Raw genomic sequence first — 16,719 nt, 5'->3', positions numbered from 1 at the left:
CCACTTTCTCATGGAATAAGCAAAACCGTTCCACTTATACAGCAGGCAGCAGCCCCCCATGTCTGTGTAGGCTCTTGGCTTTTCCTTGAGTAAGACTGAAAACACCCTTGCAAGCCCTATCAGCGTCTAGATCAGACAGGTCTGGGTAGCATTGAGAGTTGAGGACTTAAAATAACTTTTGAAACCAAGTTTTGTGCTCAAAACCCACAACATCAGCTTCTGCCACTGTCACACCTCCCTCTTGCAGTGGCACTATTCAGCTCCCATCCTTTTTTTTCGGCCACTGGCCAAGTCATAGAGCAGACCTGAGATGATAATGTTGGTTATAGTAATTTAATAGGAAGAAGCAGATCATAGAAAATAAGCAAATAGAAAATAGTGGCAGCAAAAGAGCTGAGGAGAAGTAAGGGCACAGGCAGGAAGGAGGGAGGTGCTGGCCCTGGGAAAGATAAGTGAACACAATCCTTGGGCTGTGTCCCCCAACCCAGGGTATGACATGGGCTCAGTGTCCCCTGAGTGAGCAGAGCTTTGGCCTTGCTGCCACCATAACCTGCAGCCCCACATTATCTGAAAAGTGATCACCTGTTTCACCATCCCAGGGGTGAGTGACTGCAGCAGTAGGAGTCCTGAATAGAGGAATAGCTCTGGGCATGTGAGTGGTTCACCTGGGCTCTGGGCTCATGTAAATTATCCCATTTCTTGTGCTTTGGCCTCTCTCCCCTCTGCCCTTTGCCAGGGGCATTGGGAGCACAGCAGGTGCACATCTCAGCCTGGCCTTGCAGAGCCCAGCAGATCCCAGCCTGACCCCTTTCCCCTTCCTTTTTCATGAGGATGGGCATGATTAGGATGGTCTTGGGCTAGACAGGCCCAGGTATCAACCCTAAACAGATGTTTTCATCCTCCAGAAGCTCTTCAGTGCAGAATGAGGAGAAAGTCTGCTCTCAAAGGAAGACAACTTGGCACTTGTAGGGATTTTCAATTCTTAAGGAAGCTGGAAGTCTACTGACTGGAGCAGAAGACCTAATCATTGCATGAGTCATTCCCCCTCCCAAAGCTGAAACATTAAACCAGTTTTTTTATGAAAGGCAAATTAAATCCCACAAGTCAGAGCCAAGAAAAGAGAATTTATCAAAGAACAGAAGATGCCACTGGGGGACTTGCAGGCAGACAGAGGGAGCATTTGCTCAGCAGCCTGGGATATTACATCTCCTGTGTCTCTCCTCCACTGTGAACAGCACTGCCATTCATCTATTTTTAATAACAATGACGCAGGCAGTGAACCTGACTTCAAGGCTGGAATATCATCTTCTTCCCTCTGCATATCTGTCCTGACTCATCTTCTGTTCCAAGAGCTCTCCACAGCTTGGTAGCCCAGCAAAGAAAGAAAGAAAGAAAGAAAGAAAGAAAGAAAGAAAGAAAGAATCTGAAAAAAAAAAAAAAAAGTGGAACAGACAGCAAAGCATAAGAGTTAGAGAATGATACTGGGCAAGGAACAATGAACACTGTGACTTCACTGGCTCAGGGAGCCAAGGAAAATTAAGGCTCTGGGAAACCTAATTTTATCTGGGGGCAGGCTGATCAGAAAATGGGATCTCTCAGAGAGCTGAGCAGGGATCTGGTAGCATCTGGATACTTGTAGGTCTTGGAGCTCTGCAAAAAGGGCTGGAGAAAGCAAGGGCAAAGCTGAAGATGCCCAAGCCTGAGGTGACTGGAGTGGGGCACAACCTGAAGAGCCTTGTGGTGTCAGAGGTCTCCAATTTCAAAGCCACAAAAGGGACAAGTCTCTTCACTGTTGTAACTACAGAGATAAGGAGTGAATGGAGATGTGAGAAGCATAACCAGAGGAGGACACAAAAAGCTGTGTTTTCATCCCAGAGATAACCTGGTTTAGCTGGGGAGTGAGGACAGTGCACCACGCAATGCAGAAACCCTTTTGTGCCTTGACATGGGGCAGGAGAGGCAGGACTGATGGGCATTGGACTGTTGGCCTTGATCTTCATAGGACTGCGTGGCCTCTTTCAGCATCTACCATGGTCCAAGATAGTGTAAATCCGTATTTCTGCACTTTGGTGGGTGAATACAAAGCAAATACAGCTTCATCAGATGTTTAAGGTTTTCCCCTACAAAACTGGTATTCAGACATTTCAAAATTTCAAGTGCTGTTGAGAGAAGCCATACCCCAGGCCTGCCCTGAGTCTCACCCTTTGCTCTTCAGCTCCCAAGGGTTGGAGCCCGGTGTGATGGGCTCTGCCCAGGGCTGAAGCAAGGCACAGTGACACAGGCTCATTGTCTCAGTGTTTGCACAGCCTCAAGGCTGGGAGCACCTCAGAGCAGGCAGGAGCCAGCTGGTCAGCTCAGTGCTGCTCCATAACCATGTCACTGCCAGGAGCTTGGTCGTAGCCATGCCACAGCACTGTGGCAGGGCAGACAGGCTCCAAATTGTAGCCAAGGCAGCAGATGGCCATGATGAGCAGGCAGGGGAGGACAAGACTGCGACACCAGTCCCAGTACAGGAGCTGTCAATTTGGGCATATCCATCTGCCCTAGAACAATCCCTTTCCAGTTTCTGAGGCAGGGTGTCTGGTGCTGTGCCAGCCTCCTGCTTGGGCTCTGCTCAGCCTCCTGGAAGAGGAACATGGAAGATGCTGTGACATTCCTGTGGTTGCCAGGTCTTGTGCAGAGACATGTGGTGTTGGGTTTGGGCTGACACGGCAGCATGGCTTTGAGCACAAGGAGACACTGGCCACCTCGTCTGTACCAATGGTGAGACAGAATTGATAACACAGTTGGCCAGCAGGCAGGTACAACCTTGTCCAGAGTTCAGCATGCAGGCTGCCTCCACGGAGCCCTCCTCACTGCCAAGAGCATGGGCATGACAAAACAAGGGGCAGGGGGTCACAGCACAGTGCCAGCTGTGCCGTCCCCCTTCCCCTGCTCAGAGTAGCAGGAAATGCCCTCTCACCCATAAGCAAACTTGTGCCTGTTCTGCAAAGACCACCTGCAAGGCTGGCTGAGGGAGGCACAGGTAGGAGAATGTTCCTCCCAGGGAACCCGTTAAGATGGTTTTCAAAATCTAGGGGTTTGGTGTGTGACTGAAAACATAAAGGCATAATTTTTCATGGCTGTTATGTTAAACATCCACCTAGGACAGGGGCTAGAAAAGGGCCTATGTTGACATGAATCAAGAGCAAATTCCTGGCATTTCCACGGGGACTCTCTCTTCCAGCTCCTGTGACATGACTTCAGATCTCCATGGGAGTAAATTAGAGCAGAATTTTACCAATCTTATCCAAAGATATTTTTTCTTGACAGGTTTCAATACATATAGAATTTAATGGGTTAAGTCACTAAAATGCCCCATCTCATCACAATACTGTGAGGTCAAACCACTGTCTTGGTCCCTTGGGAGGGAAGAGAAACAGTCCCTGTTGTGTGACACTTGTTTAATTTTGGAGCCCACAAAACCTCTGCTGGGGAAAACACCTGCTCTCCTGCAGTGGGGGCAAATTTGCATGGACTTTCTTCTTGGGAAGGAAAAATCTCCCAAATTCTCTCCTCCGGGGCATTTCCAAAACCAGTCGGAAGGGAATTAGGGAATTCCCCCTTCTGCCTGCTCTCATCCCCCTTCCAATGTCTATTTTTATGTCCAACCGTGAGTGAACCCTCCGCTGCTGCTTTGCCAAACCGGTTACATTTAAAAAGCCAAAGTGATCACTCTGGAGGAAAGAATCGGCCTGAGAGCAGAGAGGAGAAAACCGCAAAGCCACAGAGCTGCTTTTCGGAGTGGCCGGTCTTTGCATGGAGCAGCCTGGGGGCATCCGGAGGAGAGGGGAACACCCACCGTGAGCACAGGCATTTACAGGTTGCAGGACCCTTCTGGCATGCGAGAGGAGACCGGCAGAACCGAGAGCGCCGCGACATCTGCGAGACTTTGCCTTTGATGAGTCTCTTTGATGAGTCTTCTAATGCGGTGTTCATTTTCCTCTCTCCGGGAAACAGAGGGAGACTACAAAAGCCACTCGTCTTCTGCAGATTTCAAGGCTGCAGATTTGCCCCGGTGCTTCTGCCAGCTGCGAGAGGGGACGGGGACTCTGTGAGAGAAAGTTCTGCTGCTATATACAGTTTTTTCTGCTTTCTAAACGTAGGACTTGCCGTTGAGATGAAGCCATAGGAGGGCTTATAAGATGGTTTTATTTCCCTCTCAAAGCAGGGCTCAGTAATGCCACGGGTCCCAGGACCTCATGTAATGTTACGTGAAACACAATGTGTTTCCAACTGAGATTCAACTTTACTGGATCGCTCTGGTGTGTTTTAATGATGTTACTTTGCACCAGATTGTGGGATAAGTGCTTATCCCTGGATATTACCAGTAAGACATTTGCAGTCCAAAAGCAAGAATTACACATATCTTGGGAAACTAAAAGGAGGTAATTTTTTTTGATGGGGAACAGGGGAAAGATAATTCTTTTGTGTAGTTCTGGGATCAGTTCCTAAAAAGAGCAGTAATAAAAACCTACCACCAGATGTCATCTTAAAGCCAACTAATAGCTCCCGAAACACCAGGGACGAGGATAATGGGGAATAGGGAGTTACTGGATTTTTTTAACGGGGTACAAAGTCGCAGGGCTTACTGGACCCTAATATGGTGAAGGACCTCGGAGATGTTCCAGAACTGACTTTGAAAAATCTTGCTGAGATAAATCCCAGCAAAATATAAAGCATTGAATTTTAACAAAAAACAAACAAACAAACAAAAAACCAACCCAAAAAACCTAAAGAAAAATCTTGCTAAAACCCTGCATTTGGAGACTCAATTCTGCTTGAAGATAGAGAGAAGAGACTGATGGATCTGGGTAGTTCCATCTGCGTTGTCACTCATTAAAATATGATGGATATGATAATAATTTTTAATGGCTTAATTACCAAAGCTTTTCTGTACCCTGTGTTTGAGCTGTCATTAGAATAGATGTTTGCAGGTGGTTGTTATTTAACAGTTGTGACTGTGGGAAAATTTCCTGTGAAGGAAATCCAGGAGGAAATTAAGAAAACAAGATGCTTTTCGCCCACACAAAAAGTACTTTTAATGTGTCACCTATGGAAAGATGATTATACATTTTGTAGTTAAATCTATGGAGAAAGTTTCACTGTTGATTGAAATTCTAAGACTAAATTGACTAAGTTTAATCAAGACATTGCAGAATAGAGAGATTTTAATCCAACTGTAAGAATAAGTCTCTGTCCAGTATTTAGAGCTGGTGCGAATGTGTCCAACATCGAACTCCCTCAAGCACGCTTTAGATCATGCTGAAAAGACTAGATGTAAAATTAATGATGAACAATAATGACAAAACCTCTTACTAACGTGGTACGGCAAAGCTGAACGACACATTCTTGTCCAGGACCCTTTTTATTTACAACTCCTCTGGTTTTTAACTGTGTGGGATTTGGTTATTTTATTCAAAACCGTATAGTGAATGGATTTTGTTTGTTGAAGAGTTTCAGTAAAAATAGCCTCTGCCAAAGATGAGATCAGGGAAAAAAAATCAGCCTCTCGCCAATGTAAAACAAAACCCAACTCCCCTCACAACCGTTTAACGAGATGTTCTGGTCCTGCCGTGCTTTGCAATGGATACTTGGAATCTGGCAGTGCGTCGCAGCAGGAAGAAAGGTATCTTTTCCCATACCTGTTACAGGCTGCCTACGTGAGGATAAGTGATAATTTGAGCAATAACAGTTTGTATGTGAAAAATCCCAGGTTTATTTCATCCTGGCCGCCGGGACCCCAGAATATCTGAGCTGGATTGAGCAGGTTCCTGGCGGGGACCGGGGGGGCCGAGCCGTGTGACCGACACCAGGAGCGGGGGGACAGGCAAATGGGCAGAACGGGAAAGAGAAAACGCCGAAGCTGGAAGTCCTGGAGAGAGAGGAGACCAGAGAAAGGGAGGAGTCCTGTGGGAAAGGCAGCAGGGCACGGGTAATTAGAGGAACAACAGCAGAATTACCATCACGGAGCCCAGCTGCGGTCACCGAGGGCCACGTGAGAAGGGCTCAAGGATGGGGCGGAGGCGGGACCGAGACCGGGACGGGGACGGGGACGGGGACGGGGACCGGGACCGGGACCGGGACCAGCCGCAGGCTCGGGACGTCCGAGCGCCCGCCCCGCTGACCGCTGCAGCCTCCGCCGCTCTAAACACACGGTGATTGACTGTCTCTCCCGTCCATCACCGCCCGCCCCGCTCACCTACTGGCTGATTCCCTCATATATAACCCGCCCTCAGGGCAGACCAATGAGGGCGAGGCGCCCATAGCAACGCCCCCTCTCCTTCCTGCCGCCGCCTCTCTCGCGTCTCTCGGGAGTTGTTGGTGCTCTTATGATTGGCCAGACTGCGTGTCGCTCAAGCGCCCACCACCAATTGGAAAGGGGCCTCGCGTGGACTACCTGCGAATCCCGGCGCCCGGTTTCCTTTTCCCATTGGGGGAGAGGCACCGTCCATCACGCCTCTCCTGGTGCCGATCGGCCGGCGGGGAGGGGCGGCTCCCGGCCGGTTCCCGCCCCGGCGCTGTGGGCGGTGGGGCTCGGGAGGAGGAGGTGGAGGAGGAGGCGGAGCCGGCGGTTGCGGCCCCGGGTCCCGCAGCCGGGCTCCCGCCTCACATGGGGGCCCCGCGCCGGCCGCAGCGGCGGGGCGGACCCGCGCCGGGGTGCTGAGGGGCCGCGGGTGGGGGATGCGGCCATGAAAGCCCGCGCCGCCCGCGGGCCCTGCAGGCGCCGCCGCTCAGGTAACGGCCGGCGCGGGGGCGGCGCGGGGCACGTCCGGGCGGGTCGGCGGCGGGGAGCGGGGCCGCTCCGGGGAAGGGGCTCCCTGCGGGCGGAGGGGTCTCACTGCGGTGAGGTGAGAGGGGCCGTCCGGGGGGCAGGTGAACCGAGGGGCCGCGTCCGCCGCGGTGGCGGCAGGTGAGGGGCGGCGGGCGCTGCGGATAAGCCGCGCTCGGATCCGGGGGCAAGAGTCTGGCGGATCTCTGCCCGGCCAGGATTGCCTAGGAAATGTTCGCTTTTCCAAGAGGTGTGAGGGCTTGGCTCGGGTTTTGCTGTTTAAGTGCTGCCCTGTAAGAGTACGTGAATCACGCGTTAATGACAGGCTCGAGTGTTCGAGTGTATGGGCCGATATGTTTGCTTTATAGCTTTCAGGTGGGACCTGCTATATAAATGTAGATGGTCACTCTTAATCTTGTATTCCTTGGAGGGTCGGAAGGATTTTTGCTTGAAGACTTTCCACTTGGGAGTTCCTGTAAGTGCTGCTGTAATAGTTGAAAGCTACAATTTCAAGGGTCATGAATTGAATTTGAAGAGTACTGAGTTGAATTTTATTTAAACCTTTCTGTTTGCCCCTCTCAAAGAAAGCAACAGCTAACATTTAGGCTAGTTTATGAGAAGCCTTTGTGCTTCGACTGTTTTTTTTGGTGTTTTTTTTTTTTTTTTAAGAGATCATAGTTCTAGCATATTTTATTGTCTGCAAAATCAACAGACTTACAGTTCCATAGACGTAATTAGGCACTGGAATTTGCAACCTCAGATAAGATTTTTTTATGAGAAACTCTGACATGCCCTGTGGATTGGTCGTAAACCTTTCCGTTTAGTCATCATCCTTGGAAATTATTGTTGCATGCCAATAAAAATGTCATTTTTTGATTCTTGCAGTGTTCAGCTGTAGACATGGCTGAGTAATTCCATTGTCCATTTTGGTTTGTGTAAAACTTTCATGCAAAGTAAGTACTGTAAACTGAAGGCAAAGTTCAGTATAGACAAACTGTATTCCCTGTACCTGAGGGCAAGTGTGTGCTCTCCTGTGTTTTTTTGCTTTGATTAGTTTTTGTGGCTTTTCATTAGGAAGAGCAGCTGGCAGTTGGACCAAGCACAAATTAGGGCCTACAGGACAATCCTTGCTTCAGTTCTTCATTTTTTTTGACTGTAGAAGGACAGAGTTAGTTCAAAAGAGCTGCTCTAGTGGCATAGGCCTCCTGTAACCTAGTTATACCCTCTAATTCCAGATATTTGCTTTTGCCACTGTAATCCTTTATGCAAATGGTTTCACAGACTCATGAAAGAAATGCAGGGTTAAAGGAGGGGACTGTTGCTTCTGTGTCTGCTGCAGAAAAGAATGAAGCTTGTGGTTCACTTGCATCATAGCTTCCCTTTCTGTATTTTTCCTGTAGCAGACAACCATGCATTTGCACAATAGCAAAGCTCTTTATTGTTTCTTTGCAGTGTGGCATCTTGCAAACTGGCACAAAAATAAGAGCTCTGCTAAGCAAGATCAAGAAAAGGTCAACGTTCATAATTTTTTTTTAAAGCCCTTTTCCTGCTTATTAGTTCCCTAACATATTCATCTGGAGCTGTGTGTTCATCAGTAAGTCCATCTAATAATCAGCAACTGTATCACACCAGCTCCATCTGTTGTCTGTGGCCAAGTCTTCTTTCTGACTTAGATTGTAAGCTTCTTTTCATATGATCCTGTCACTTTTTGTTAAGTTGAACACATTGCTGGTGGTGGCTAAGCCACTTTTTGGTGTGCTTGTCCTGCTGGTTGCACTGGAGAAATGGAGCAGCTTTTGTAGCCAGGAGTGGAGTTGGGTGAGGTAACTTTGCTTCTGAAGGCTGACCTTGTACACTCCAGGTCCGTGGCTCTCAGACTGAGTTATGTGTTTTCCATTTGTACAGGGAGCTTCAGATTGATTTGTAAATACCAGCAGCCATCAGTGTCCGCAGTACCTTAATAACAATGGGTTTGGGAAGCCCTGTTCTCACTTCAAAAAGTCATAAATTAGTGAAGACTGTTTTACTGTTCCGTTGTGCAGCCGCTACTGCAGTAAACAAGGTACTTGGTGTTTTTCTGTAAGGTGAAACCAGCAACTCAGGCTTTTGCTTAGTAAGGGTAGGCTACAGAATGTGCCTTAAATATTTGTGGAGATGATACTTTTAGCTGGAAAATACAAATGTTGACTGCCTTGTGTGGTGATGCATAAATATAAGATTGTGTCCAAGAGTTGTCAGTCAGGTATGAAATTCAGCCTCTTTACTTTGCCTTCATCCCTCTTTCAGGCATTCGTGTTCGCTTTGCTTTGCTGTTCTGGATTGTCTCGCTGGCTGCATTGAAACAACAAAAGTTGCTTCCAGTCTCATGTGAAACCCTCAGTATTAATAGAGCTGTCAGCCCTCGCTGCAAACTCAGCGGTGAGGCTGGGGGGGAAATTCCTGGATTGAGATGTTACAATACCTGTTGGTATTAGAAGGCTTTGATTCCCTTTCTTTTTGTTAAGAGCTCAGCAAATGTCAGCCTGCTGACACCTGGAAGGCATGAGCAGCTTCTCACTGTCTCTATTGGGCCATGTTTTGTTAAGCAAACATAATGTATTAAAATTATCCATTTGAAGCAGCAGCTGTGTCTTGTACATGATCTACTTGAGTGGTTATTTAACTCTATCGATGCTCTGTAAGGAGCCTGGAGCCTGTCTGCACTGTGGATTGGAGTGACTGAAACCAGCCTAGGGCAGGAATGGATTGTTGCAAGGTCCTTGCTAGAGCTTTAGTTTTTTATTGTTAATTGCACCCTAGAAAATGCTCGTAATGACACTGTGGGCATAAGGATCAAGTAGTTTTTTCGTTTGTTTGTGAGTTTTTAATATTCTGCCTGGGTTATATTTGCCTTCTAAATATGTGCTAGAATTTATGCCTACGCCTGATGAAAATATTTTTAAACCTACAACGTTGGCCCTGAATCCTGAGCTCTGCAGTAATAGCTGGTCTCTCTTACTCATTTCAAACTTGGCTACAGTCACAAAATAAATGAACTGTTTGTTTCAGCTTAGCCTCTCGTGGAGGTTTGTTTGCATTATAAAAGCATGATGCAGTTCAGCAGACTTCCAGTTTCTGGAGTGGTGTAGTAGGGCTAATGCAGGTCTCTTCTGAGGAATGTCACTCCTAGTTTGCAGGAAGCTTATGCTATGACAGTACTGGCGGGAGCTGGGAATTATCCTGTACAAGGGTGATGAAATTAAAGCAAAATGTCATGTAAGTGAAAATAGAAGATACTGGGATTTTCATGTTCAAATGCAGAGTGTTAGCTAAGACTATAAACTGAACCTAAAGACATGTCCCATAAAGCAGTCAAAAAAGACTTCAGGTTCAGGATGAGCTGGGCCAAACATAGCCCAAGCTCTGGTATTTGTAGCTACCTCATCTGTAAATATTTGATATTGTCTTCCTCGCAAGGACAAGAAGCTAAGTTATGGACTAACCAAGGAACTTTCCTGTTTGGGAAGCAGGTGACAGCAGCTGAGAACAAAATTATTAAGTGTCTGGTTCTCTTTACTGTTCAGTTTAAATTCTTGGATTTAATTTTTAAACATTTTTCCTCGTTTTTATTTTTTTTTGTCCTCCAGGCTAAGGACTTCAGTCAATTCAGTCTTTGGAAAATTTTGTTCTTTACATTTCTTTGAAGCCTTTCTGAAATGTGCACAATACTACAGTGAAGTCTTCTTCCCCCTCGAGTTATTATTTTGTCGAGTGACACTTGCCAGCATAATTCCTTTAATTCCTTTGTTTTTGCAGTGCTGGCTGTTGAAGCTTCATCAGACTACAAGTTTAAATAGTTAACTCTTGGCAAATGACTTTTGTCGAAGCTTTGGCATCTTGTTCTCCAGAAATCCTTTTCAAATTAATGACATGTGTCTTCCAGATTCATTTCTTTCCAGGCTGAATGCCTAGCGACGGTCTCTGCGTCTAAAAATGGTTGTTGTTATTAGGGCCATCTTTTAGGAAACTGTGAGTTTGACATTTGAGTGCAAATATGCACATATTTATAAAGATACTGGGGACAGAAAACCTCTTAGTAATGAGCTGAAATGTTTTTTGGAAGGATCTTGTTTTATACTCTGAGGTGTTAAAGGGATGCTGCTGAAGTTGAGGAGCTTTACCCATTTTTATATCTATGAAGTATAAGATGTTAATTACTGGCTAATATATGCCACCTGTTTGGCACTGATGTTTAGCGTATAACTTGATATGCTGTCGTGAGGTTTCCATCTTTAAATAATTGCAGGCTCAGACACTGGTTTTGAAAGGTAAATCTCTAATTAACCAAATTAATGGTGATAGTAGTCATATTTATAGTAATTTCTGTGCTTAAAAAATCAGTGCATTCATTCAGTGAAGAAACTGAATATAATATTAATATGGTTTTTTTTTCCTTCAAGGTGTGTTTTGGTAAGCCAAGAAATTAAAATGTGGTAGGGCATGAAACATTCTGAAATTGTGCTTCTTAGAAATGTAAGGAATGGCTGAATAGGGCAGATATGCATTTTGAGAGGTGAATTTCAGAATTACTTTGGTCTTGGCAGAGTGGGGTGCATTTTTCTTGTATAGGGGTGTCAGAAAAATTGTTCTGAAAGCTGAGAATTTATTAGGAAATGTTTTTTTCTAGTGTGTAGTTTCTTTTAACTGTTGAGCACAGCTCAGGTGTTTTTAAGCTGAACCTTAATATGAAAAAAACCACCCAACAACCTTTTAGTTGGTTACAGGATTTACAGGATAGTCTTGGCTTCTGTTCAGTGCACTTTAATTAATCATACAAGGTAGTAAATTAAAGTACCTCAGACTGACTTGACAGTCAATTAAACCTTGGTTGATTTCATTGAGAATGTGATCATTAGTGTAATTGGCCAAAATGACAGGAGGCCCACTTGGAATTGTGCCCACTTGAAATTTTCCTCTAATTCTGTGTATGGAATCCTGGGCAAGATAATGGAGCTGTATCCTAATAATTTCCAAGGATTTTGTGTAGCTGTCTGGAAAGTTAAACTCTAGCAGGCAAAAATGAAGGAATGGGTTACTTGGGAATCCAGGTGGCAAAACCTTTTGGGGTTTATTTGCGTGAAGTACGTTGAATCTCTTCTCTCATTGTGGAATTTGTACAGACTTTTGCAAAGTTCACCATGTGATTTCAATAAAATGATGTGTGTATGTGTGAGGGAGATTTTTTGCTTTGTTAAATAGATGTAGAAACTGTGTGGAGGCCATCTTTTGTTAATGGTATCTGGACGCTCAAGAGATTTGGACTTCTCCTCCTGTTTAATACTGCTTATCTAACTTGGTCTATCTTCCTCTAGTTAGAACAACAGCAGTCTTTCCTATTTTGTTTTTAATTCTTTTATCTTGCTTTGCCTGAGAACTTCTAGTCTTTAGTTTGCTGGGTTGAGGTATAGATGTGTTTTTTCACTGGATTTTTTTGGGGGTTCTGCACTTTCTGTGGAGTGCTGATACTGGTCTGTCAGATTGTGCATTTCTGGGCTTGCCTCCTTCCATGGAAAGTGTCTGGTGCATACTCTGATGGAAATAAGTTCTAAAAAATTTTAAAAATTGTTCCTTCAGTTACAGTGGGTTTTCTGATCGGTCTTCAAAGATTGCATCTTCTGATCCAAAAAATTAATTGTTAATGCTGTGGTTTCTTCTATCTGTTCTCCTTCCACAGACAGTTCTTTCTTTATCTCCTTGAAAAGTAACCAAAATATAACTTGCCCTTTTCAGATCAAAAGGAATTATTTAAGCGGGCCTTGGAAACTCCCAGGCATCTTGTGTGTAGCTGAGGAGGTTCTCTGGGCTATTTTTCTCCATCGAGGACACGTAACAGGCTTTGTCTTCCTATGGTGCTTCTGTGCCTTGTCCAGACCCTCAAGGCTCCTGACTCAAGTATATGAGATCAGAAACTGGATCCTGATCTCCGGTGTGCCAGTTGGCCACTGTCATCTGAAAAGTGCAGTGAGATCAGGCGTGTGGGAGTCTGCATACAAAATTCTGTAGGAAAAACATGATGTGGGGTTTGATAGAGATGAAATTTTCATAATCATGCCTTGATGAGAGTCCCGTATACCCACTGACATCCATTTGGAGAGGTGTTAAGATGTTTGAAATAAACGCCGTTCTTTTTCGGACTGGACAACCTCGAATTAATTCCAGACAGTTCAGCAGAGCTTATTTCTGCAAGCAAGGGAGGGCTGTGTGTTTGCCTGATGTGTTGGCACAGAGCATCTCTAAAAGATACACTGCCTGCAAAATGTGGGTATGGCAGCACTGCTGTGTTTTCAGAGGACAGCTGGCGTGTGTCTGGTTTTGAGATGCGTTTCAAATGTAGTATATTGTTCAGGCTCTGTACATCTTTGTAAATAGAAGTGTAATTGCCTGCTCTGTGGTTCTTTTGCCCACCTTTTTAAAAAATTATTTTATTGTTTCCTTCCCCTCCCTTTTTCATTCACCCTTGGGGGAAAAAAAAAATACTCTTTGTGGCTGTTCACTTTGTTCAGGCTTTGTAGGTGCTTACCAAATTGCTCTAAATTAACAGTGAAGTTTGGAGTAGGTGAATAACCTCCTAAGTCTGAGGTTTAAAGAAAAAAAAATATAGGCCACCTGTCAAGTTTGCCAGTCCAAGCTGAATTTGATGGTCTCCAGAGTCATCCTGATTACTTCATCATCCTCTTAAAAAGAGAAAAAATTCTCAATCCCCCTCCCTTTTTCCCCCCTTTTCTCCTACTTGGCAAATGTAGCTTGTTTCCTGTGTTTTCAGTTGAACTGAAATTAATATAGCTTTAAAAAATATCTTTTTGGAGGAAATTTGTCTGGCAGATTGCTTTAAGAATACTTTGTTGTTGTAGCAGGATTGTCAGTGTTTTTGTAAATTTGGGGGCTGGGTGCTCAGTGGATATAACCTTGTGTTCCTACCAGGTAAGGAATTGGTCTTGGAGCACTCATAAATGAAAGCTTTAAAAACAAGGTTTTGACACGTCAAGTGAATAACTTTCCTTATGTCAATTGAAAATATATATTTTTTTATAGTTAGAAATCCCTTGTTCACTCCCAAAAGTGAAATAGTTTCTTGCTGTAGCAGTAGACTGGTCACCAATTGCAACTGAAGTAGAATAAAATGTTACATTTTTTGGGTTTCCTCTTGGTAGGTTGCTTGCTGTACCAACCAGAATTTAAGTAAAAAAATAAAGGGTTGGGGGGAAGGGAATGAAAGTTGTTATCAGTTAAATTTTGAGTTCCAAGCCTATTTGTCTCAGAATGGCCAGAGCATAGGGTGTTTCCATGAATCTAAAGGAAAAGTTCATTAGATTGCTGTCTTTACTGTTGATGTTGTGTGGTGATTTGTTGTATTTCTTTGGGTTTTGTGCCCCTGCTTGGATATCTTCATTCTTTTCTTTCTCTCTTAAACGGGTGTAGGCTTTGTTGGAGTCCTGTCAAACTTACTAAATATCTTCACAGTTATGGTAATCTCAATTTCTTGTATCCTAGGATCCAGCAACAGTAGAGAAGACAGCAGATTACCTAAGATGTGAGAAATCCTCCCGTAGTGAAATAAAATCTTGTTTCCAAAATGGACCGAAGTAAGCGGAATTCAATAGCCGGATTTCCACCACGCCTGGAGCGCGCCGAAGACTTTGATGGTGGCACTGGAGAAGGGACTGCATCCCAGATAGGAAGAGTTTGTACCTCTTCATACAGAGCCCTGATAAGTGCCTTTTCCAGACTTACTCGTCTTGATGACTTCACATGCGAGAAAATTGGCTCTGGTTTCTTCTCTGAGGTGTTCAAGGTGTGTTTAGTTTTTTTCCTCTCAGTGTTGATTGCTTCATGTTTGATGATAGGAGTGTACAAGACTTGCTTTTCACTGAAGTCAAGTGATAGTCCTTGTATTTGCTTCACTCTAAATGAGTGAGTGATGAAGAACTTTCAGGCTCCAAATATTTCTTCTATTACTCTTCCAAATGATGGTGGAATCACTTATAATTTATTTGAGGAGTTGCAGAGCTTTTTGGAAAAAAAAGGAGAAAAAGTTAAAAATAATTGGTTTATTTTTTGACCTCTGCCATGTATTTTTGCATTCATGCAGTGTTAAACACTGATGGCTGTTGATTTTCCCATATGTAAGTGTAAATGTCTTTAATTTAGCTGGTTTATTGGTTTTGTGGGATGGTACACATTCCTTTGGTACTCTTTGCCTCACAAGACTTGGATGCATGTGTTAAGGAGTTCCATACATGGTTGCTGAATTTGGAACCACAGATTTTATTGCACTGAAATTAGAATACAATTTACTGCTCTTCTCTGTTTCCTTTGCTGCTTATGCCACTCTTCTAGCTCCAATAATCAGAGATTGGTTTGAAGTAAGATGAATGAGAAAATCTGATGTTGTCAGTGGCTTGCTGCTATGAATGCGGGACACGGAAAAGAGCTTTTTAAAGTAACTTGTCAAATGCAGTTTTATAGTGCTGGTAGTGTTTCTGCTGCTCTGATTGTTCTGGTAAAGTTTATTGTAGAGGAACAGGACACTGAGTTGTCTTTCAGGCATTGAAAAAAAGAATTTGTTTCCTTGTTCTAGTTCCTGACTTTACATTAAGTTATTTTCTACGTTGTTTCCATTATAGTGAAATGCCAGAAAACTATCTTATAGTATATTATGTCCATTCCATGACAATTCATGTGTTTTTTTTCCTGAAGTTAAACCAAAAAACCGTTTGTCCAGTTTTATTGCTGTAAATAGATACCTGCATTAGAAAATGGAAATTATTTTTATATTGCTTTAATACCCAAAGGCATTGAGATCTCAATGTATCTATGTCCTCTTGTGGAAAGGCAAGTCACTCCACAGAAGTTTTTCTGTTTAGCTAGATATACAAAATTTTAGTTTTCACTAACACAAGTTTTTAATTCTTTCAAATGGGTAGACATGAAGAAATTTATTTGGGATGTGTAGGAGACTCAGCGCAGGACATTTCTTTAGAAAGCCAGCTTTTGTAGCAGTTGAAAGCAAGGGTTTGTTTGGTTGGGTTTTGTCTTATTTCCCTGTTTGGAAAACTTTCTGTAATGCATTTTGTATCAACTGGTTTTGTGTGGAGACATTTTCTAATGTTAAATGTTATAAAGGTCTGTATGTTACTGGAATTCATCTTTACAGCTTCTATGGTGAAGCTGCTGTGCCATGTATAAAGGTACCAATAGACTTGGGTCATGTCTAAATAACTGGGAAATAACAGACCTTGGTTTACTTGTGAGAATGTCAGAATTCAGGTGGAGGGAAAAAGGTAGCTAAAAGTAAAGATCCATTTCCAGCATTCGTAGTAATTGATGAATTTGAAAATTTGTTGGTTGAGAGAAATCCTGATACCCAGTTTATTTTTATGTGCATAAATGAATCCTAATTATTTAAAAACCTCCCCCTGCTATTTTCCTTTGCAGTGAGCTAGACATCCCAAGGTGTTGGACAGAGTTGGTGGCATTACTGGGTACGATGGTGGTAGTCTGAGTGTCTGGTGTCTGTTTTTGCAGAAGCAGCCACAGTCCCCCTGCAGGCAGACACTGAGTGATAAACTCTTTTCTTTTGCATCAGTTTCGACCAGAGCTCTGCAGTTCTGGTGTGAGGGGGTGAGAATGCATTACAGCTTTATCAGAGATGCAGTTCCAAACTCATTTAAGCAGGTTTCTGTTCTGCTGCTTTATCAGCCTGACCACCTCTGTCATTAATCCAACTGTGCTGATGATCAGATTTCATGTGAGAACCTTGATGTGCTTCCAGTAAGGAGAGCCTCGTGGCTTGACACAGTTAAAATCCAGTCTGATCTGCAGGCTCACAGCTCAATGATTGAAGTTGAGAAAAATCCAGGATAGGTCTA

General features: G+C 44.0%; 1 protein-coding gene across 4 annotated transcripts in view; it reads left to right on the top strand.

Moving 5' to 3' along the window:
* Positions 1-16,719, top strand: part of TESK2 (testis associated actin remodelling kinase 2) — a 109,424-nt gene that overhangs the window by 23,568 nt on the left and 69,137 nt on the right. The window contains exons 1-2 of one of the 4 annotated variants that reach the window (XM_066192727.1): positions 5,789-5,809; positions 14,342-14,642. In XM_066192727.1, the coding sequence (XP_066048824.1) occupies positions 14,424-14,642 (219 nt within the window). In that variant the 5' untranslated portion in view covers positions 5,789-5,809; positions 14,342-14,423. Of the gene's footprint in view, positions 1-5,788; positions 5,810-6,581; positions 6,778-7,242; positions 7,287-14,341; positions 14,643-16,719 lie in introns of those variants that run through there. The other 3 variants (XM_066192724.1, XM_066192725.1, XM_066192726.1) reach the window with 3 other exon arrangements.

The sequence above is a fragment of the Chamaea fasciata genome, unplaced genomic scaffold (genome assembly GCF_029207755.1).
Source record: "Chamaea fasciata isolate MVZ Bird 193981 ecotype frontalis unplaced genomic scaffold, bChaFas1.0.hap1 SCAF_10, whole genome shotgun sequence".
NCBI classification, from domain to species: Eukaryota; Metazoa; Chordata; class Aves; order Passeriformes; family Sylviidae; genus Chamaea; species Chamaea fasciata.
The sequence above is the reverse complement of the archived record's forward strand: the minus strand, read 5'-3'. Positions and strand labels throughout refer to the sequence as shown.